Source organism: Gopherus flavomarginatus, chromosome 8, assembly GCF_025201925.1.
Source record: "Gopherus flavomarginatus isolate rGopFla2 chromosome 8, rGopFla2.mat.asm, whole genome shotgun sequence".
NCBI lineage: Eukaryota > Metazoa > Chordata > Testudines > Testudinidae > Gopherus > Gopherus flavomarginatus.
Genome location: NC_066624.1, coordinates 92,355,262 through 92,376,765, shown reverse-complemented (window position 1 = coordinate 92,376,765; position 21,504 = coordinate 92,355,262). Strand labels below are relative to the sequence as shown.

Sequence of the window (21,504 nt, the reverse complement as noted above, 5' to 3'; positions counted from 1 at the left end):
TGCCCAGCCAGATGTGGTGGGGTCGGGGTCAGAGCCGCCAGCCAGCCCCGCAGGGTCTATGCTCTGGGCCTGCCACCTGGCCCCTCACCCAGGGCTCCGCTCCTGGCCCCGCTCTGTGGAGGGGGCTCTGGGCGGGAGGCGCTGCGCATATGGCACTGTGGGCGAGTTATGCTCATACAAAGCACACGAGATCTTTATAGAGGAAGGTAAATATGCAGCATTTATTGAAAATACAACAGTTAGCATATACTTTTCAGTCACACACACATATGCACACACACACACACACACACACACACACACACACACACACACACACACACACACACACACACACACACACACACAGAGTCCTGCCAGTGATGTTCATAGTTACCAGTGTCGGTCGCGATCTGATGCTCTTGGAGTGTGGCAGGACGAACCCAAAACCCATGGCCAAGAACCCTGGTTCTTACAGGTTTTTTTTCCTTTGTTGAAGTCTCTGGACCGTTGCTTCTTAATTGGTGTAAACATTCCAGTACACATCCGAGAGAGTCATCCTGTCTTTTGTTCTGATTTAATCAGTTGAGAATAGAGAATAGAGAATCCTGTCTCTTACTTGCTAAACCTTAAAACAAAGACATGTATATTTAACTAGAGTGCCTAATTTGTAATACATATAGGAAACCATAGTAGACATTATAACACATCCTAAAACAAAAGAGTGACCATAATCACTCTTAAGGATTGTTCTGGCCTGTCATTCCTTTCTGCTATTCAAAAAAGGTGGCTGACAGGATGAAATCAAACGATACGTTAATTCTTATAGTTCATTATAAAATCCAGCTCCTACAGGCGTGTTTGAGGGGGCTGTGGTTCTCAACCTTGGGCCCAGGTAACACTGTGGGCTGCATAAAAATAGATTGAGAACAACTGGTCTAGGCTCATGGACTTTAACTGTTTGTATGTATTTGAAAACGTTATCTATTCTTTCATTTTTCTTGTGAAACATACATATTTTATCCTCTGCTGTATTTCTTTTTCTAAAGTAGAAAGTTATGGCACTAGAGAGGATGACTCAGCTCAAGAGTGTAAATCAGGTAAGCAGAAAAGTAGTATTCTTACTAAAGCTCCAAGTCTTAATGAAGAATCCATTGAAAACTGCAAGCAGATTATCCATATAATATTTTCTTATTTGAGTATGGAATATTTTACATTTTGGTCAACACCAGACTTTATAGAACAGGCTTGACCTACTGTTCTGATCCTTTTTTAAGGTGTCTAAATAAGGTCTATCATGTCGCTGAGGTGTTATGTAAGTAAAGGGAGGAATTTCTCATGATGTTTTGATAGAGTAAGCCTGTGATATCAATTTTATGCTAACTCCTCAAATTGTGTTTGTTTCTTACCAATGTTTTCTTTTCAGCTTACACTTGTAAATGTAATGAAACCTTTTTGCAACACATTCACTGTCTGTGCATCAAATCATGGCTAGTCTGTGCAGATATGCTAGAGTAGGGAGAGGGTTCATGGAATTCTTTCCCCAGTGTGCCTGCTGTGGGACAGCCATAGCTTAGATTGCTGAATTGGGGACTTTATGTTGTGGGGCTAGAGGAGGTCTCTCAGGTAGGAAGTTCCCAAACCATTCAGGGCTTTATATGTCATAACCAACATCTTAAACTTTACTCATAAACCAATAGGAAGCCAGTGCAGATTCTGGAGCGTTGGTGTTGTATACTCCCAGCAAGAAAGCCTTCTCTCTCTCTCTCTCTCTTTCTCTCGTGTATATAACTTGTTGCTCAGCTAATCCGCTTAAATATCTAAATTTATGTTTTGCTTATCTGTGAAGTTATTTAATTATTACCATGGCTAATGGGATGTAATTTTATTAAGGAGAAGACAGTTCTGAAAATAACTCCGAAAGTAGCTCTGAAAGTGAGTCAGGTGAGTATTATGTTGCAGTGTCTGTATTTCCTTGCACTCTTTTAAGCTTTTAGATTGATCTTAAATTATTAAAACACTACTGTTTATGTAAATAATTTCAAACCAATTATTTACCTAGATCAATTCAGTGATTAGATACTGAAAAGCCGACTAATATTTTATGTGCTCAAATTATTCTCATTCTCATTATTCTTAGTTTATCTCATTCTCTTTCATGAGTAAGGATTTACACAGAGAAGTAATAAAAAAAGGCTAAAGTTGTTTTATTCTAGACACAATACTTGTTGAAATCATTTTTTGTATCACAGTAGTTGTCCTAAGCAACAAGAGGTCATAAGTACACTTAAAAATTGGCAGCAAAAGTCGCAAAACAGGATGAGCAGAAAAAGAATAGCAGGAAGCGAGTGCTGTTGGTGAAAGCCATGAATGTTTTGATGTATGCGTTATATTACCAGTAGTCTATTTATATTTCTTACAAGTTGATTATATAATTTGTATTTAAATAATTAGAAGACTTCTTTATCTGTAGATAATGAGACAGATATAAGAAAATCAGGTGAGTATATATATTTTTGTTCTTATTTCTGTTGCTATTAAAGGACAAATTCCATTAGTGATTCTTAAAATAATTTATAGGGGGCAATGGGATGCAAGAGCAAGCAAATGACTGAGTGTTGATACAATGTGTAACATAGCCTAGTTGTAAAGCATTTCTTCCTGTTAACCTCTCCTCCTATTAATAAAGAGCCCAGTTAAGTATTTATGTTGTATGGTCTTGCGCACTCACACTGTGTATTTATAAATAAATACATTCAAAGATACTTTCTTAATGCAATTTTAAAGTTGCAGAGTTAGGAACCCTAAATTCAGGAAATTCCAAAGTTACTTACTTAGATGCATGTAAACATTGCAAATAGCTATGCCGCAAACTAATCTCAGGTAAAATAGAGTTTACTCAAGAATGGATTCAACTCACAGCCTTGAATTATGTGTTCACATATTGTTTTTCAGATAACATAGTGTAATAGCATGTTTTCCAAACCAAACACACACACACCCTAAGATAGTATGATCATGTAATTAAAGACTCTCACAGCCTGATTCTGCAACCCTTTCTGCTGGCAAGTTATCTTAATGGCACTACTAATGTGAGTATACACTACTCACCATGATTAAAGGCTGCAGAATCAGGTCAATGGTGCATATTGTAGGTAGAGTTGGTGGTGCCACCTATAGTTAAGGTAGCCTGACACTTCCCATTAAAAAACCCTGTTTTCAGTTGCTTATAACATGGCCAAACTTTAATGATTCAGACAGATATGTTCCATGCTGAATGTCTGCCTCAATTTGAAGCTTTTTGCAAAGTTTCAGCAAAGATGGTCTAGCCTTTCCAAAAACAATATTAGGGAAAAATACATTGTTTTCCCTATATTTAAAGAGAAAAATTCTTACAATCATTTCATTGAGAAGCTCTAGTGCAGTGATTCCCAAACTTTCGTCTTCGTAGACCACTTTAAAATTTCTGAGGATCTCGGCGGACCACTTAATGATCTTTCCAAAAATTGTTTGTACTGTTAGCTAACTATTGTAAAGAGCTTTGGATAAAAGCGCTATATAAAAAAAACCCTCAATAATAATTAACATTTTTTGTACTTCAGATAGAAGCATACAACTCATATTTTAATATTAGTAGTCTTACCTTTCTAATGTGATGGATGTGCCTTCTTTCCCCCGCTCCGGCAGCCCCTGAGCTGGGGCTGGGAAGGAGAGGGGGTCTTTCCCTCTCCTCCCCACTGCAGCAGCCCCTGAGCTGGGGCTGGGAAGGAGTGGGGTCTCTACCCGGCAGCCGCAGCCCAGGAGCTGAGAAAAGTCACCTCTTTTTCTGGCTGCCGCAGCCCTGCACATCCCTAATTCCCCCCACCCCCTCTTCTCACCCCACTGCCCCCTCCCACCTACCCTATATTCCCCCCAAGGCCACCACCTCACCTGACATGTGCATCTTCTGCAGGGTCCAGGCACCTAATTAGTGGAGCTGTGCAGGTGTCTCCACTAATTAGGTGAGTGGCCCTTCATTCTCTCATGTGTGGCCACCCAGGTGCACACCTTAGAGGGAACTATCCACAGACCACCTGAAAGGAGATCGCGGACCACTGGTGATCTAATTAGGTGCCTGGAAGGTTTTTTTTAATATAGCTCTTTTATCCAAAGTGCTTTACAATAGTTAGCTCACGGTACAAACAACATTTGGAAAGATCATTAAGTGGTCCGCTGAGACCCTCAGCAATTTTCAGGTGGTCTGCAAAAATTAAATTTGAGAACCACTACACTGCTGCATCTGTAGTTTGAAGCTGGGACTTGAAATTTGGCATGGGGGAATCACCCTGGTGTTGGGGATAGGCTTTTTGTCATCTGCGTGAAAGTGTCTCTCACTTTGGCCAAGTCACAAGCCTTTAAAAATCTCACTTCACACATGCTCAGTAGAGATTTTATAGAATTTGGCAGTTAAATTCTCTGAAGATTCCATCTGCTACTCCTTTGGGAATTCTGCACCAAAAAATAAAAAATTCTGCACACAATATTTGAAAATTCTGCAAAATTTTGCATATGTTATTTGTCAAAATAACAGAATATAATCATGCTATCTGTTACTCTGGTAACTCAATGGCAAGGGTCTATGCTGTAGATCTAAAGGTTCCTATCCTACTGACAAACACTTAGGGGTCAGTATGATTCCACATGTTGATTCCAATTTCTTTTTAAAAAAACTTTAAGTTATACACACACAAAAAGCTATGTGAAAAGAATATTAAGTTTGTAAAGGCAAACACTGAAAAGTTAGGAGATGCTAGAAGTAAGGTGGCCCATGCCCTCTTGTGCATACACATTATGATAGTCTTTGAGCTTACTTTCATAGGACCCTGAAATTTGTCCATTATTTCATACATTCTTAGATATGAAGGCCATAAGGGACCATTGTGATCATCTAATCTCTCCTCTTGCATGACACAGGCCATATATGTAACCCAGTGATTCCTGCATCTATGCCAACAACTAGTGGTTGAACCACAAGATTCAACAGAAAGACAACACTTAAACATAGGTGACCATATGCCTTGGGCAGTTAAGACAGAAATACAGTATTGATGAAAGAGTTTTTATTATTATTTACATTTAAATCAGACTTTATGAATCTCATGGGTCTGTTTCTGTGATCTGAATTGAAATAAAGGAGATGAGGTTGCTGATGAGGGAAGGAAATAGTTGCTTAATTTCTTTTGGGTAGACAGTTGATGTCAGTGGAGTTGTGCCAGTGCACCTGGGAGCAGAAATTTGCCTAGAGGGCTGAAGGATTTATGTATTTCTGCAAAATATCACTGGATTAAGCAATGGAAAAAACTAGAATCAAAGGGAGGTTGGAATGTTTAGAGCCGATAGAAGGGTATTAAAAAAGATCATCCTCAGCTTTATTTTATGCAAAAGCTTTGAATAGGGCCTGTTTCAGCTTGAGTATAGTTCACTATACATAATTGTGTACGAAATGTGTATTTTATAAAAGTAATTTTTTTTTAGATGAAAATTGGAAAAGAATGAATTGCTGCCACTTGTTGAATCACGTATGAATGGATCTTGTTGAAATTGTTCATCTGACTATTTTTAATAATTTTTCAAGAGTTGATTTTTTTCCTTTGTTTTTTCATTTAGAGGCTAATAGCCAATTTCGTTGTGAACATGTCAAGACTGAACATGTACGTTTTTAAAATTCACACTAGAATTTGTGTTAATATTTTGCAAATTGTAATACTGCAAAATTTGTGCTTCACCAAATTTATTCATTTATACTTACAGATCCAGAATGAGCAAGTGACCCCCAGAAAACTTTCCGGAGGACAATTTCGGTAGGTATTGTTTAATGTAATTGGTGGATGTTTACATTGTCCAGCTCAAAATGCTTCTCTCTTCAGATGAATTACATAAGAGATTAATTTATTTTATGTGTCCTGCTCAGTAACATGCTCATAATTGTACATGCCTCAAAGATGCCTCAAAATCCATTAAAAATAAACAGTTCATTACTCTCATCAGCACTAGCTTCTGGGCCAAATCCAGCAAAGCTTAACTTGAAGTATGTGAGCAGTCCCATTGAAATAATTAAAGTTAAGCATGTGCTTAAGTCCTTTGCTATACTGAGGCTTCTGTAAGGTGTCTTGTTCTGTAATTCCTTTGTTTCACCTGAACTTGGCTAAATGACGTGTACTTTCCATTTGAATGTTTGCCTTGCCACAGTTACTCATGCATTTCTCACCTCTGGACTGGATTACTATAATGTGCATTACTTGGAATTAGTTCTGAATATCACTCAGGGTATATCTATATAACAGCTGGGAGGGTGATTCCCAGCATGGGCAGACAGATGTGCTAGGTCTGCTTGAGCTAGCGTGCTAAAAATAGTGTGGCTGTGGTGGCAAGAGTGGCAGCTTGGGCTAGCTGTCTGTGCCACCCTGTCCACACTTCTGTATGTGTCTGTCTGCCTGCTTGGGGAATCACGCTCCAAGCGGCTGTGAAGACATACCCTCAGGAACTTCAGCTAAGGTCTGGTCTAACATCTATTGAAGTCAATAGGAGTTGATTTGAGCCCTTAGTGCAGGTAGCAGCTCTCCATTTTACCTGTGTATCAAGCTCTGAACTGGTTTGGACTTCCTCCATTCCTGCATTTATTTAGCTGACATGCTAAAAAAACCAACCAACCAACCTAGGTTTAATCTTTAAAAAAAAATTAAATAAAAAGATTTTATGTGCTATTTTCCATGCTTTTTTGTTTAATAGGATTCTGTTCTTGGTGGGGAGGAAACCTCCAAAGGAAAGAGTCATTTTTTAAAAATAAATTATCTCATATGAACCACTTTTAAACAAATCACATTATGAGATATGTAATATGTAATGAAAGTTAAATGGATTTGTCACATTTGTTCAATACAGGTTGAAGCTGGAGGCAGAGGGAACTTACCAATGTACTGTTACAGGCTTGATTTTCGATGTAACCAAGGCTGCTGTAATCAAATATTCTGTGTTGTCTTGGAGCAAATATGCTGATTATGTTAAAAAACCATGGATAGTCGGTGGCCCTATATTTGATGTCAGTTGTGACTCAGCCTCTGTTCTTACTTCCATTCAATTCCCACATTCCCTCAGCCTAAATGGTAAGTACTGTACATTGAGTTTAACAAATGTAGATGTCTATTGCTATTCGTTATAAGAAATGTTAATGTTTTGGTATCTCTTTGCAGATCATGAATCTGACATGACATTCAAAGTTTTACATATTAGAAGTACTGGTCCAGCAATTGAGCCTTCTGTTGATCATTCTATGACGCATGTCAAATGGCATGTGAGTTCTCTCTCTCCAGTAGGACCGGTTATTCAAACACAAGAGCCAGTACATTACAATGGGGCTGTAATTTTATACAAAGTTGTCAATAATCACCCTTCCTTATCATTTCGTGTCTATGTAGCAACAAACAATGATTCGTTTATAAAGGTAAGGTCTATTTTTTTAACTTATCAATCAATGGAAAGTGCTCAGATTCAATATAAATATGCCTGAATGTTGATCATTAAAATGTTGACATTGTCATGTAGTTTAGGCCTCAGATCTGATGTACATCAAATTTATAATATGCCCATGTTGTTGTAGACATAAAGAGTCTGAGCTTCCAATAGAGTGTCTCACATGCAGAGGTCTAGGAGTCATTGGGAATTCCATGCATTGAGGGCTTGCGGGATCAGGATGAGGACTAGAATGGTTCAACTCCCAGACCAGCTCATACTCTGGGTATGTCTACACTACCCGCCAGATTGGCGGGTAGCGATCGGTTTATCGGGGTTCGATATATCGCGTCTCATCTAGATGTGATATATCGATCCCCGAATGCGCTCCTGTCGACTCCGGAACTCTACCAGAGTGAGCGGCGGTAGCGGAGTCGACAGGGGGAGCCATGGCCGTCGATCCCGCGCCATGAGGACAGGAGGTAAGTTGAAATAAGATACTTCAGCTATGCTGTTCACGTAGCTGAAGTTGCGTATCTTATGTCAACCCCACTCCCTAGTGTAGACCAGGCCTCTGTCATTCATACTCATTGTTTGCGACAGAATTGACCTTTGAACTGCCCTATGTAACGTTATAGTGAGAGAATGATATTTGAAAGTTACTGAAGGATAGACACTTGGCAGGACTCACTCTGATCAACAGTCAACATTATAATGCTGTATGCAATAGGTCTGCTCTTTGCTTTTATTCAATATTTTACCATATAATCCTAGAGGAGGTTAAATAAGAAGTCAACATGTTGGTAGAAAGTTTTCTCAATGGTAGTGGAAAGTGCTCAGCACCTCAGAGGATAGGGTTTATTGAAACTAGAGAAAGTAGAAGAATGTTTCTCTGGTGGTTCCTTGCTAATGAATGCTTTTGTAAATTTCTATATTGCTTTTTATAAGGCTTGATGTGTGGAAAGGCTCGTATGTGTTAAAAAGGGATATTAGTAATGAGCAGAAATGAAAGTTGTAAGTAGCACTTTAAAAAAAGCCCTATAGACAATCACATTCATTATTTGCATAATGCGTTATCATCCGAATGCAGTGGCTTACTCATCTGCACAGGTTAAAGCCTCTATCAATATCTGATTGGGAAGGAATCTGGGTGCCTTGGGCACATAAACCCGTCCAGCTGTGAGTGAGAATATATTCCATGATCTGTAAATGTTTGATTTGACCATTTACTTTCCAAGGAAAAGCATTGCCATCCATTAATAAAACTGAGGATAGAGAAAACCACAAGGAAGTTTGGAAGCACTTAATTGTTAATAAAATTATTTAATTTGTACACCAGGATGAGTATCAAGTAAAATGTATTTTTAAATTTTAGGATATCTCGAATGCAGTAAAACATTCTGATAAGAAATTCATCAAAATTGACAAGCCCCCAGTTTGTAAAAAACTGCAAGATGGAAAGAGATACAGATTAATTAGTGAATCAGAAGCTGAAATAACTCCTGAGGTATGTTCTATAGGAATACATAATTGGGCTGTCAATGTGCATATCACAGCTCAGCTGAAAACATTTTGTGAAAAATACAGATTTTGTCATTTGTACGTCTCATAAATTCAGGGCATGCATCAATGTAAATGAATTCCAGCACATTTGTTTGTTACCATTACAGGAAAGCTATACCCTTAGAAACTCTAAAACTATAGAGATTAATCCGGGCCCCCCATGAAATCACTGGCAAACTTCCTGCTGGCTTCATTGGGGCCAGGGTTACACTCCAGATCTATTCCACAGCTTTTCCAAAAGCTGCCTTTTTATGTTCAAGCTATTGTAATGCTTATAGTAAATGTTTCAGCTTTTTTAAAAAACTGATTTACATTTTTTAGGAAATGGAATTTGTTGATGGCTCTCTCTTAAAATTAAAAAGTTATTTTGAAGTCTACTTGGAGCAACCTATGGAGTTTACATTATCTTTGATTGAACTCGAGTCTGAAGAAATTGTCTGGAAAGCAAAACTAAGAGAATGTGAGTATTTTTTGTGTTTGACAGCTATAGTTTGTTTCTGCTGAGAACTCGTGGTTTGGGTCAAATTCTGCTTCCATTGAGGTCACCAGATCTGGAACTGAAAGTGCCAAAACACCAGGAAAAGACAGCTGTGATCCTTGTGGCTAGGACAGAGGCAGGGAATATTGGAAAATGTAATGTAATTTATATTAGTTTAAATATTATGTATAATATAAAATATCTCAACATTTTGTAACTTTTATTTTGTGGGTTTACACATGTGCTGCAGTAGAAGTGCAGTTATGAGAGCATAACATCATTACAATCTCAGAAATGAGAATGACAAAATATAATTTCAACTTGGTTAATAACATATGTGTAATATACATTTGAAAAAGAGCAAAGGCCTGAATATATATTTACATGAGCATAGTATAAATATGAATTTACCTAAAACACTAGAGGCAGAGCATTGATTACTCTGCTTTAGTTTATGGTACATGGTGGAACTTTACCCTGCAAAATATTTATTTATTTGTTTGTTTATTTGTATAGCTAATATTACCCAAATTTTTAGATAACCAAGACTGAAAGATGCCCAACAATCAGTGTAAAATAAATATTTATACAATACAGAGTTTTATGACTTTAGATCTAGTGATATAACAATAATGATAATAATATTGTACTTTGTCATTTTCCAAAATGTTTCTTCCCTGTTTTACCCAAGTAGATTGATTTTCTAACAAGTTGCTATTCATTATGAAAGTCTGTAGGGATGTGAATGAATCTCAGTAATGAAATAAATACTGAGAGGAATAGATATTAGGATATATGGGAACTGTGTTTCAAAAAAGATTTAGTTCATGAATGTTATGTAAATATCATGTTATGCTGATTTAGAAAAACATAACATTATAGTAGAACTGTGCTTATTTACACTAATGATTGAGAACCCGTTAGAAGATGGTCAGAATTAGCCAAGGGTTAAATCTTAACTTCCATGGGTTTGGATCAGGTTGTTTATCAATTGGCCAAACAATAAAAATTGAAAGAATTTCACATTGCAGAATAGACTGTTTTAATTTATTTTGGCAAGGATGGTTGAATTCTAGTTATTAAAGATAATACATCATATTATTCATGCTGTCAAATATTTGATAAAAGTAACAAAATCATAGCAAACTGATATCTCATTACAATACCCTACTGTTAAGTCTTTGCTGAGCAGTGGAAGAGACTAATAATTTTTCTATTTGAGAATTATTATATTTGTGGATTAGCAGTGAGAATTATTGTAGTGCCTTTCATTTACTCCAGAAAACATTTATGTTTTAACAGGTGACTGGATATTACATGACCAGAACAAGAATGAGCGGAAAAGAAACACAATCAGTAAGTTATATACAAGAAAAGTGGGTACTACATGATTTATATTCTTTACAACTCGGTTGTGCTGTGTAAGGTTCCTCCCTCTCAGGGTTAGGGCACCCCTTCCGGCAGCGTTGGAGAGTAAGTAGGTTGGCCAGATGTTTGTCAGGGCAGCATGACTTGCAGCCATGTAATTGCCCATTTAGCACTTCCCATCTCTACTGGGGGGCCCAGTACACTGCCCATCGGCAGGGGTTCCCGGTCCCTGGTTGGGGTGCCAACAACAGTCTGTGACTCTAGACCTGTGGAGTTAGGGTTGCCAGGTGTCCAGTTTTCAACCAGAAAGTTTAGTAGAAAAAGGAACCTGACAGTGTCTGGTCAAATGTATTGACTAGACACCCAAAGTCCGGTTACTGTGGGAAGGGGAGGCAAGGAGGTGCCGGGTCATCACCTGGGGCTGCCTCCTACCTGCACTGGGTGGCTGCAGTTCCCAGTCCTGGCTCCGCAGGCGATTCCCTCCTGACCTGGGCAGAGGGGAGTGTGGAGGAGAGGGAAAAAGTAGTGGGTGATGGGGGCGAGGGGCCTCAGGGGGCGGGGTCTCAGGGGGGATTAGGCGGGGCAGTTCTGGCCCTCCTGTTGGAGTGTCCGTTTTTTAAATATTACAAAGTTGGCAACCCCAGTCGGAGTGTGGCGGTGGATCAATGAAACAATCTGTGGCTCGCAGCCTCCTGGGGCAAGCAACCATTAAACAGTCTCTGAGGCTCCAGCCCCTCTGGGCAGGGCGAAGTAAGCAAACAGTCTATAGCCCTCAGCCTCCTGGCTGGGACAGGTACCCACCAAACAGTCTCTGGGCTCAGGTCCCTTTGGGATGTGTGCTGAGCAACAGTCACTGGCTCAGGCCTAAGTTTCGTGCCCGGTCAGCTCTCGAGTGTGGGGTGGGGAAAGGGGGCCCATGCCCACCCTGATCTACTGAGTCCCAGCCTAGGAGCCTAGCAGTGGAAGGCAATCCCACCAGGGATCAGCAGGGAAGTTGGCGGTTGCTGCTTTGCATCCCAGCAGCCCAACTGGACCAGTGTCTGGTTTCACTGGGCAACTTCCTACCAGTTCCTGTGGGTGTCACTCCGTTGCAGCCCAGTTCTGGCTTGCAGGCTTGCAGTAGGGCGGCCTTTGCTCCAGTCTCTTCCCAGTGTCTTCCGTCTTCTGGGGCAGTAGGTTGCTGGTCTTCGCCGTGACTGGTCCTGGACCTCACTGAGGGCTCAGCTCTCTGAGAGAGCTGTCTGCCTCTTTCTCTGGTCCAGCTGAACTGAGCTGCAGGACTCTACTCTTATACTTTCTGCCCTGCCCCTGCACTTCCTGGGGAGGGTAGGACAGGGTTAACTGCGTCTAGCAAATTAAAGATTATGTCATGTGATGAAATCTCCAGGAATATGTCCAACCAAAACTGGCAACCTTAGCTGCGCCTCCCAAGGAAAGTTAACCTCCTCTGCACTGGAGAGAGGCCACTCTGTTTCACTACATGCTGATTAAGCACAGGAGAAAAATATACGATACAAAAAAGTAAAATCAGTTGTCATCTACTCCTTAGGTAACAGAAGACGGAAATCAAGCAACAGCCTTTCTGATGAAGAAGTTTATATTAAAAGGCCAAAAAAGGGTAGAGATATTTCAGGTAAAGAATTTTTGTGTGATTCAAAAATATTTGTTTAAAGTTCATTTTATCCTATTTATTTATTTCTTAGGGTTAAATGTTAAATTGGCCTCCATAAATCTGATCACAGAATTTATGGGGACAGAATCCTGCATTTGTGGGTGCAAAAGGCATCAATATACCTCATTTGTAGGAACAAATGTTTTCTTGTATGACCATAGATTGATGCTATAAATTAGATGACTGCGTACATCAAGACAAAAGAGCTGCTTTTGAAGAATTTTTGCTATAGTGCTGGATTTATTTTTCCAGAAGAACTCTCCACCAGTGACTGGGACCATATCTTCACAAAGTTCAGCTCCTATTCTGGCATCTGAAAGTAGTAGTAGCCTGATTTTTCAGAAGTGCTCAGGATCAGTAGCTCTCACTGAGAAGTCAGTGGGACTCAAGCACACGCTTATGTACTTTGCTGAATCAGGGCCTTAATTCAGTAGGTTCCAATGTCAGATGCACCTGTGGCTACTGGATATGCTAACAGATAAGAGGTTGCACGAATAATTCTAGATACCTCTAAGAATCTTAGCTTTCTTTTTCTTCCAAACATATTGCTAAAATTTCAGCCTTGCTGGCTTTCCTAATGGTTACTCTGAGAAATTATAGACATGATAGGATTAATTACCAAAATGTCATACACAGGAATATCATATTACTGTAGACACTATTCAAAATTGTACATTTGGATCCAGTTTCTGTTTTCAATTTCATATATATAAAGTTTTAGCTCAGAACTTTACATTACATTTTTAACCCCGCCTTTACAGTGTTTGGATTCTGTCCAGGAAAGGGATACATCTTTTGCTTTCAGTACCTATTTCTGTATGGTCAGCTCATACAAAGAAAATAATGATAATGTTTGAATAAGGTGATATTCAAGAAATGCAGAAAGAATCAGGTCAGCTGCATGTCAATGATAGCCTCTCTCTATAGTGCTATGTGGTGGCTTTTAGCCACTAGAGGGAGCTATTTAATCATTTAAAAACTTCATTTACAGTCTTTTATAAAATGATGCATTGAAATAGAAATCTGATTAGACCATTGATGTTCTGACTAGATAGATATAACCATGCAGGTTGTGACTTCTTACTAATGTAATTATTACAAAGGTATACTAATCATCGTTCTCTGTAAGCAGTAGCACACTTTTAGATAGACTTATGCTAGATACCTGCATTTTTCAGGTGATTGAAGGAACTTGGCTTGCAGCATTAGTATCTGAGTATTCTGTATAACAGCATATCTAGATGTTTCAGACTTGTGCATTATTTCCACTAGACAAGTAGCTGTTTATGATCAGAAAAACTTTTCAAGTCCTGGGAACGAAAACTAAATTCAAGATATTTTTGCAACCTAGGACATTTTTCGCTTCTTCTTCAGGTGACTTTTCATCACTCTTGACTCTTACTTTGCTTGTCCTGTCAATTCCTATACTGCATGGTAAGCTAGTAAGTCAGTACAGTGTTCATTAGTCAGCATTATAGCAGCATCAATAAAAGAAGTGAAAATACAGCTTCAGCTCACTAATATGATCACCTTTGTCGTCAGGGCCGGCTCCAGGCACCGGCCCAGCAAGCAGCTGAGTCTTCGGCGGCAATTCGGCAGCGGGTCCCTCACTCCCTCTCAGAGCAAAGGACCAGCTGCTGAATTGCTGCTGAAGACTGAAGCGGCAGTGGTAGAGCTGCAGATCATGATCGCAGCTTTTTTTTTTTTTTTTTTTTTTTGCTGCTTGGGGCGGCGAAGACCCTGGAGCTGGCCCTGTTCATCGTATGTCTCCTTGTTGCAGCTGATTTGTATCCTGTGTGTTTTTTAGATGGAACTAAAGCTAAAACTACGTTAACTGATCAGCAACTAATGACTCTTGCAAAGAAGATGGGTAAAGATTGGAAAGAAATTGGCATTGAATGTCTTAAGTTAGAAATGAAAGATATTCAGCAGATTCAGGCAAAAGAGGAAGAGGTTAATGTTCATAAATTCCTGATGTTGGAGAAGTGGAGGAAAGGTGAAAAGAGTAATGGAACTGCGCAAAATTTGTATGACAGTCTCAAGGATCATGTGTCATATGAAATAATACAAATACTGGAAGGTACGCGTCAATTTTTCTTTATACTTCATTATGTGATTGTGTTTCAGACATGCTTTTGGTTTCAGTTTCAGAGAATTCACTAGACACCCTAATATATATTTGTATTGTGTAAATAAAACATGAAGTTTTCCCCCTTAATGTTGATTCAACTGTTTTTCATTCTACTTTATAATTCTAGTATTTTATACTTGCTTTTTTAAAAAATATTTTGGAGTGACTAATACTTAGAACAGTTGTTATAGCTCCATGTCAGTTAAAATCAACCACCCTTATAAACCCAAGCAAAATCTTATTTTTATTACAGAGCTCATTGCAGAAATGTCTATACCTTTGTTCCTAGATATTTTAGTAACATTGAAGGTGCACCTTTACCCAAGCTTATTGCGACCTTGATCGTGCAGACACTTTTGTATGTACTTAACTTTGGCCATGGCTACACTAGAGAGTTGCAGCGCTGGTGAGGGGTTACAGCGCTGCAACTTAGGATGTGGCCACACTTGCAAAGCTCGGCCAGCGCTGCAACTCCCTGGTTGCAGTGCTGGCTGTACACCCGGTCGAGCCTCGGGTGTAGCGATTCCAGCGCTGGTGATCCAGCGCTGGTCAGCAAGTGTGGACCCCACCAGCGCTTTTATTGACCTCTGGGGTATAAGGAGGTATCCCAGCATACCTTTTAAGCCTCTCTGGTAATCCTGCACACTCCACTGCCCTGGGCTCAGCTGACCGCACCTTTAAATGCCCCGGGAATTTTAAAAATCCCCTTCCTGTTTGCTCAGCCAGGTGTAGAGTGCAATCAATCAATCAATCAATCAGCGACCATGCCTCCACGCCCCAGACGAGCCCCAGCATGGAACAGTTCCGAGCTGCAGGACCTCATCAGTGTTTGGGGTGAGGAAGCTGTGCAAGCACAACTGCGCTCCAGCCGAAGAAATTATGATACCTATGGGCAGATATCACAGTCCTTGCTGATAAGGGGCCATGAACGGGACGCGTTGCAGTGCAGGGTAAAAATTAAGGAGCTGTGCAGTGCTTACTGCAAAGCCCGTGAGGGAAATCGCCGCTCAGGAGCTGCCCCTATGACCTGCCGTTTTTACAAGGAGCTGGATGCCATACTTGGGTGTGACCCCACTGCCAATCCTAGGAGCACGATGGAGAGTTCAGAGCAGGGAGAAGTGGGGGAGGGTGTAGAGGAAGCCGAGAGTGAGGCTGCTGGGGCGGAGGGAGACACCCCGGAGTCCCAGGAGGCATGCAGCCAGGAGCTCTTCTCAAGCTAGGAGGAGGCTAGCCAGTCGCAGCAGCTGGAAGTTGCTGGTGAAGAAGAAGCAGAGGAGCGTGCTCGGGGTAAGCAGATTTTATGTTCTGGGAGAGGACGGTTTGGGTTATGGCTGCCTGCATGCATGCCTAAACGTGGAATAGCCCATTGATTTGCTCTATCACGTCTCTGTAATCGGCCTCGGTAATCTCTTAAAAAGTTGCAGCCAGAGCGTGGGCAATGTGCTTTCGCAAGTTTATAGGGAGAGCCACCTTGGTCCTTGTCCCAGTCAGGCTAACTCATCCGATCCACTGTGCAGCGAGGGGTGGGGGGACCATGGCTGCACACAGGCAAGCTGCATAGGGACCAGGGTGGAATCCACATTGCTGTAGAAGACCCTCCCTCTCTTCCCAGGTAACACGCAGCAGTGATATATCTGGCAGTAGGAAACCCTGTTGAGAATTTAGGGATACTTCAGTGCAGGGCGCCAGGTTTGCGGTCTCCCCGCCCCCCTTCCAGCAGGTAGCTAGCCCCGCGGTGCGTTCTGGTCTCCCCACCCCCCTTGCAGCAGGTAGCCAGCCCCGCGGTGCGTTCCAGTTTCCCCGACCCCCCCTTGCAGCAGGTAGCCAGCCCCGCGGTGCGTTCCGGTCTCCCCCCCCCGCCTTCCAGCAGGTAGCCAGCCCCACGGTGCGTTCCGGTCTCCCTCCCCTTGCAGCAGGTAGCTAGCCCCGCGGTGCGTTCCGGTCTCCCTCCCCTTGCAGCAGGTAGCCAGCCCCGCTGTGCGTTCCAGTTTCCCCGCCCCCCCCCTTGCAGCAGGTAGCCAGCCCCGCGGTGCGTTCCGGTCTCCCCCCCGCCTTCCAGCAGGTAGCCAGCCCCACGGTGCGTTCCGGTCTCCCTCCCCTTGCAGCAGGTAGCCAGCCCCGCGGTGGGTTCCGGTCTCCCCACCCCCCTTCCAGCAGGTAGCCAGCCCCGTGGTGCGTTCCGGTCTCCCCACCCCCCTTCCAGCAGGTAGCCAGCCCCGCGGTGCGTTCCGGTCTCCCCCCCCCGCCTTGCAGCAGGTAGCCAGCCCCGCGGTGCGTTCAGGTCTCCCCACCCCCCTTGCAGTAGGTAGCCAGCCCCGCGGTGCGTTCCAGTTTCCCCGCCCCCCCTTGCAGCAGGTAGCCAGCCCTGCTGTGCGTTCCGGTCTCCCCCCCGCCTTCCAGCAGGTAGCCAGCCCCACGATGCGTTCCGGTCTCCCTCCCCTTGCAGCAGGTAGCCAGCCCCGCGGTGCGTTCCGGTCTCCCCACTCCCCTTCCAGCATGTAGCCAGCCCCGTGGTGCGTTCCGGTCTCTCCCCCCCCCCCCCCCGCCTTGCAGCAGGTAGCCAGCCCCGCGGTGCGTTCCGGTCTCCCCACCCCCCTTGCAGTAGGTAGCCAGCCCCGCGGTGCGTTCCCGCCCCCCCCAGCAGGCCGGCAGTTCTGCGGACCGCCCCCCCCGCCAGCAGCTCGCCAGCTTCATGTTCTCTACTGTCCCCTGTGCAGGCCACCAGCTACCTCCTCTACCCAGTGCAGATAAACCCCAGTGAGCCATCAGTCAGTTCCCCCTCCCAGGTGAAGTCGGGGCAGAAACACATCCCATTGCTCGCCATGCCTTGGCTTCTCTGGCCTCTCTGTGTTATGTTAGGTATGTGGGAATGATGCTACAAAAAGTCTACAAACTCTTTCACTGTGTGATAATAAACAATGTAGCCTCTGTGTGTTACATGTTTCTATCTATGTTTTTTTTAGTGACCTTGACTTATGCAGCCGGATCACCGGCCTCACGTCACTTGCAGAACTTGAGAAAAAATCTGCGAAAATCAAAAGAAGAATTGATCAAAGCAGTTATGAATCACTACAACAGAGAAAGTAGGAAGACGCAGGAATGGAGAGAGAAAATGTATGAGTGGAGGCAAACACAAAGCAGGAGTAAGGAATTGGCTACCAAAAAACCCTCAAAGCACATGATAAGCCTCCTGGCTCGCCAAATTGACTCTTTCGAGTCTCTCATAGCCATGCAGGCAGATCTGTACTGTGGTAACCCACAACCCTCCCAAAGCTCTCTTTCTTGTTCCCCAGTATTTGCACAAAACACCTTTCTCCAGCAGCAAGTTTCTTATTACCCCCAGCTGCCTCCAACACCTGTACGATCACCTACCAGCCCTGATAACTACAATCCTTACCCTGTGCACTCCACCCCCATTACTCTGCAGCATAGTAATCCTGAAGTGCAGCAGACATTGAACAGCAATCCAAACAGGACATATTCAAACCTCTGAATGTACAGTCCACCACCCTAACCCCCCTGGCCTTTTATGTACTGTACTTTGAATAAAGGATTTTATGGCTTTTACAATACTTTTTATTATTGCAGAAAGTGGTAAATACTGTACCCCAAGGTAGAAAGGAGCACAGCAAAGGCACCAAACATTACTGTTGGCTCTCAGCATCAAATTGCTCCCTTAAGGCATCCCTAATCCTTGAAGCCCTTTCCTGGGCCTCTCTAGTAGCCCTGCTCTCTGGCTGTGCAAATTCATCCTCTAGGCGTCGAACCTCGGAGGTCCATTCCTCACTGAATCTTTCACCCTTCCCTTCACAAATATTATGGAGGGTACAGCACGCGGATATAACTGCGGAGATGCTGCTTTCCCCCAAATCTAGCTTCCCATAAAGACACCTCCAGCGGGCTTTCAATTGGCCAAAAGCACACTCCACAGTCATTCTGCACCGGCTCAGCCTGTAGTTGAACCGGTCCTTGCTCCTGTCAAGCTTCCCTGTATACGGTTTGATGAGCCAAGGCATTAAGGGGTAAGCGGGGTCTCCAAGGATCACAGTGGGCATTTCGACATCCCCTACTGTGATCTTGCGGTCTGGGAAAAAAGTCCCGGCCCTCAGCTTCCTGAACAGGGCACTGTTCCGAAAGATGCGTGCATCATGCACCTTTCCGGGCCATCCTGAGTAAATGTCAGTGAAACGTCCATGGTGATCCACAAGCGCTTGCAGAACCACGGAGAGATACCCCTTGCGATTAACGTACTCTGATGCCAGGTGGGGTGGTGACAGAATAGGAATATGCGTCCCATCTATTGCCCCTCCACAGTTAGGGAAACCCATTTGTGCAAAGCCATCCACAATGTCCTGCACGTTCCCCAGAGTCACAGTTCTTAGCAGGGTGCGATTAATGGCTGTGCAAACTTGCATCAGCACCATTCCAACGGTCGACTTTCCCACTCCAAACTGGTTCGCCACCAATCGGTAGCTGTCTGGAGTTGCCAGCTTCCAGATTGCAATAGCCACCCGCTTCTCCACTGGCAGGGCAGCTCTCAATCTCATGTCCCTGCACCGCAGGGTAGGGGCGAGCTCAGCACACAGTCCCATGAAAGTGGCTTTTCTCATCCAGAAGTTCTGCAGCCACTGCTCGTCATCCCAGGCTTGCAGGACGATGTGATCCCACCACTCAGTGCTGGTTTCCCGAGCCCAAAGGCGCCGTTCCACGGTGCTGAGCACGTCTGTTACTGCCACAAGCAATTGAGTGTCTTGAGCGTCAGGCGTTTCAATATCATCGTCTGACTCTTCACTGTCACTTTGCAGCTGAAGGAATAGCTCCACTGCCATGCGTGATGTGCTGGCAACATTCATCAGCAAGGTCCTCAGCAGCTCAGGCTCCATTTGTAACAGAAATCTCAGAAATCGCGCTGCAGACTCACAATGCCGCCAAACTGCTCGGAATGTGTAGCAAAGCACCACGGGGCGTTGGAACAGGAAGCGGAAAGACCCGCACACTTCCTTCCCCTTCCCACAAGCCACAGCGCCAAAATGGGATGAGGTGCTCTGTGGGATAGCTGCCCACAATGCACCACTCCCAACAGCGCTGCAAGTGCTGCAAATGTGGCCACACTGCAGCGCTGGTAGCTGTCAGTGTGGCCACACTGCAGCGCTGGCCCTACACAGCTGTACGAACACAGCTGTAACTACCAGCACTGCAGAACTGTAAGTGTAGCCATGGCCTCTATGCACATTGATTTCAATGGGACTACTCATGTTTGTAAAGTCAAGCACGTGCAGGGCTGTTTGGAGAACTGGAGCCTAAACTGATCCAGGGAAAGTCTTTCTGAAGGGGAAAATTAGCTTAAAATTATATCTGTATAGTGTTATAAGATTTTTATGTACATTTGTTATTATTATTACTATTTAACAATTCTATTGCAGTAGCACCTAGAGGCCAACTAATATATACATATGTGTGTTCATTTCCTCAGGGTTTTTGTAGCAGACATGAGTTCGTGGAGAAACAGCTAAAAGGAGAACTCTCAGGGACATTCAACTGCATAATGGTTTAAACTTTTCATATTGTTAAATGTGATTTAATTGTGGACTCTCTCTACAGTTTGGAACTCAGGAGACCAGTTATGAAGATACAAGCCATAAACAATCTTTGGAAAAGTTTAGACAAAACATTATTTTGGGGAAGAATGTGAATTGAATTTTGCACCAATGTAAATGAATTTAACATTTTCAGGAGTAATTATTCAAATATTTGGATACCAGTCATATTAACAATATAGTTGTCACTGAAGCAGCAATCCTAATGCAATTTGAATCTCCCACTGACTTCATGTCTCCTTTGAACCATTCCTGCTAGGTGCTGAGCAACTCATGTGAGCTGTCTTAACCCACCCTTGAAAACTGCTCACCCTTTCCAACTATTTGACAATATTAAGCATTTTTATCCAGTTCCATGGGTGATTTCCACAGAGATTAGAAATTGCTTGAGGGGCTCATTAATGTACCTCTCATCATCACCTATAAAACAATACTGCCAATTTCACTGGGTATAAAATATTTCTCTGTACATACATTCAGAGGCTCAGGATGGGTTGCCATGTCAATGGTACATAAATCCTTCGTGGTAATGCAATTACATGATCATTGTGTGTGTTTGTATATACCGCCTTTTTGCTAGGCTGGTTTTATGTTTATTCAGATGTGAAACATTAGTTTCAATGTAGCACCAATATGTACTAAAGGGAGCTTTAGCTTTTCTCTGGCAGGGCCATGTTGGCTCTTGTGTCTAGTTGTTCACACATTTCATATGAGTTTGTATGTTGTATAGATTTTTGTTGTAAAATTAAATGCATTTATAGTGTTGGATTTTTTTTTACTGTTTTTAACTTAAATTGAACATTAAAATGACAAGTGTGTAGGCTAGAAATAGAAAATTTACTAAAGGTTGCAGAAAAGCAAAAGGCCAATAGATAACTCAGCAAACAGAAAACACATTTATAGGTTCTTAAGCTTTTAAAATACTGTCATCTATAATACAGAACTGCTTCCTTGCAGGCAAGATTGTGGTCTAGTTTTAAGGGCTCCTGTGGATGTCTCTGTATTGTCTTCCTTTGAATGTGTACTGGTTATGTGTGCTTTTTATATATGAATAAAAACTGAGAAATACCTATCTGCATTGGAATTTTGAGTTTTTAACATTTTATGTCACAAATAAAATATAATTTAAATTATATCACATGCTGATCTTATATCAGCATTCATCTTTGCAGGCCTCTACCAGTTCGCTGTTAGATGAAATCCTACTTACGCTTATATACATTCTTCT

General features: G+C 42.6%; 1 protein-coding gene across 3 annotated transcripts in view; it reads left to right on the top strand.

The window, feature by feature from the left end:
* The window catches only part of LOC127057196 (NACHT, LRR and PYD domains-containing protein 1b allele 5-like), a 48,035-nt gene extending 26,690 nt beyond the window's left edge, over positions 1 to 21,345 (top strand). For 2 of the 3 annotated variants that reach the window (XM_050965997.1, XM_050966000.1), the window contains 13 exons: positions 1,029 to 1,079; positions 1,873 to 1,923; positions 2,453 to 2,479; positions 5,626 to 5,669; positions 5,770 to 5,819; positions 6,901 to 7,121; positions 7,209 to 7,459; positions 8,843 to 8,974; positions 9,352 to 9,490; positions 10,811 to 10,864; positions 12,426 to 12,509; positions 14,356 to 14,628; positions 20,153 to 21,345. In XM_050965997.1, the coding sequence (XP_050821954.1) occupies positions 1,029 to 1,079; positions 1,873 to 1,923; positions 2,453 to 2,479; positions 5,626 to 5,669; positions 5,770 to 5,819; positions 6,901 to 7,121; positions 7,209 to 7,459; positions 8,843 to 8,974; positions 9,352 to 9,490; positions 10,811 to 10,864; positions 12,426 to 12,509; positions 14,356 to 14,628; positions 20,153 to 20,163 (1,388 nt within the window). In that variant the 3' untranslated portion in view covers positions 20,164 to 21,345. The remainder of the gene's footprint in view (positions 1 to 1,028; positions 1,080 to 1,872; positions 1,924 to 2,452; positions 2,480 to 5,625; positions 5,670 to 5,769; positions 5,820 to 6,900; positions 7,122 to 7,208; positions 7,460 to 8,842; positions 8,975 to 9,351; positions 9,491 to 10,810; positions 10,865 to 12,425; positions 12,510 to 14,355; positions 14,629 to 20,152) is intronic. The other variant, XM_050965998.1, reaches the window with a different exon arrangement.
* The last annotated feature ends 159 nt before the right edge of the window (positions 21,346 to 21,504 follow it).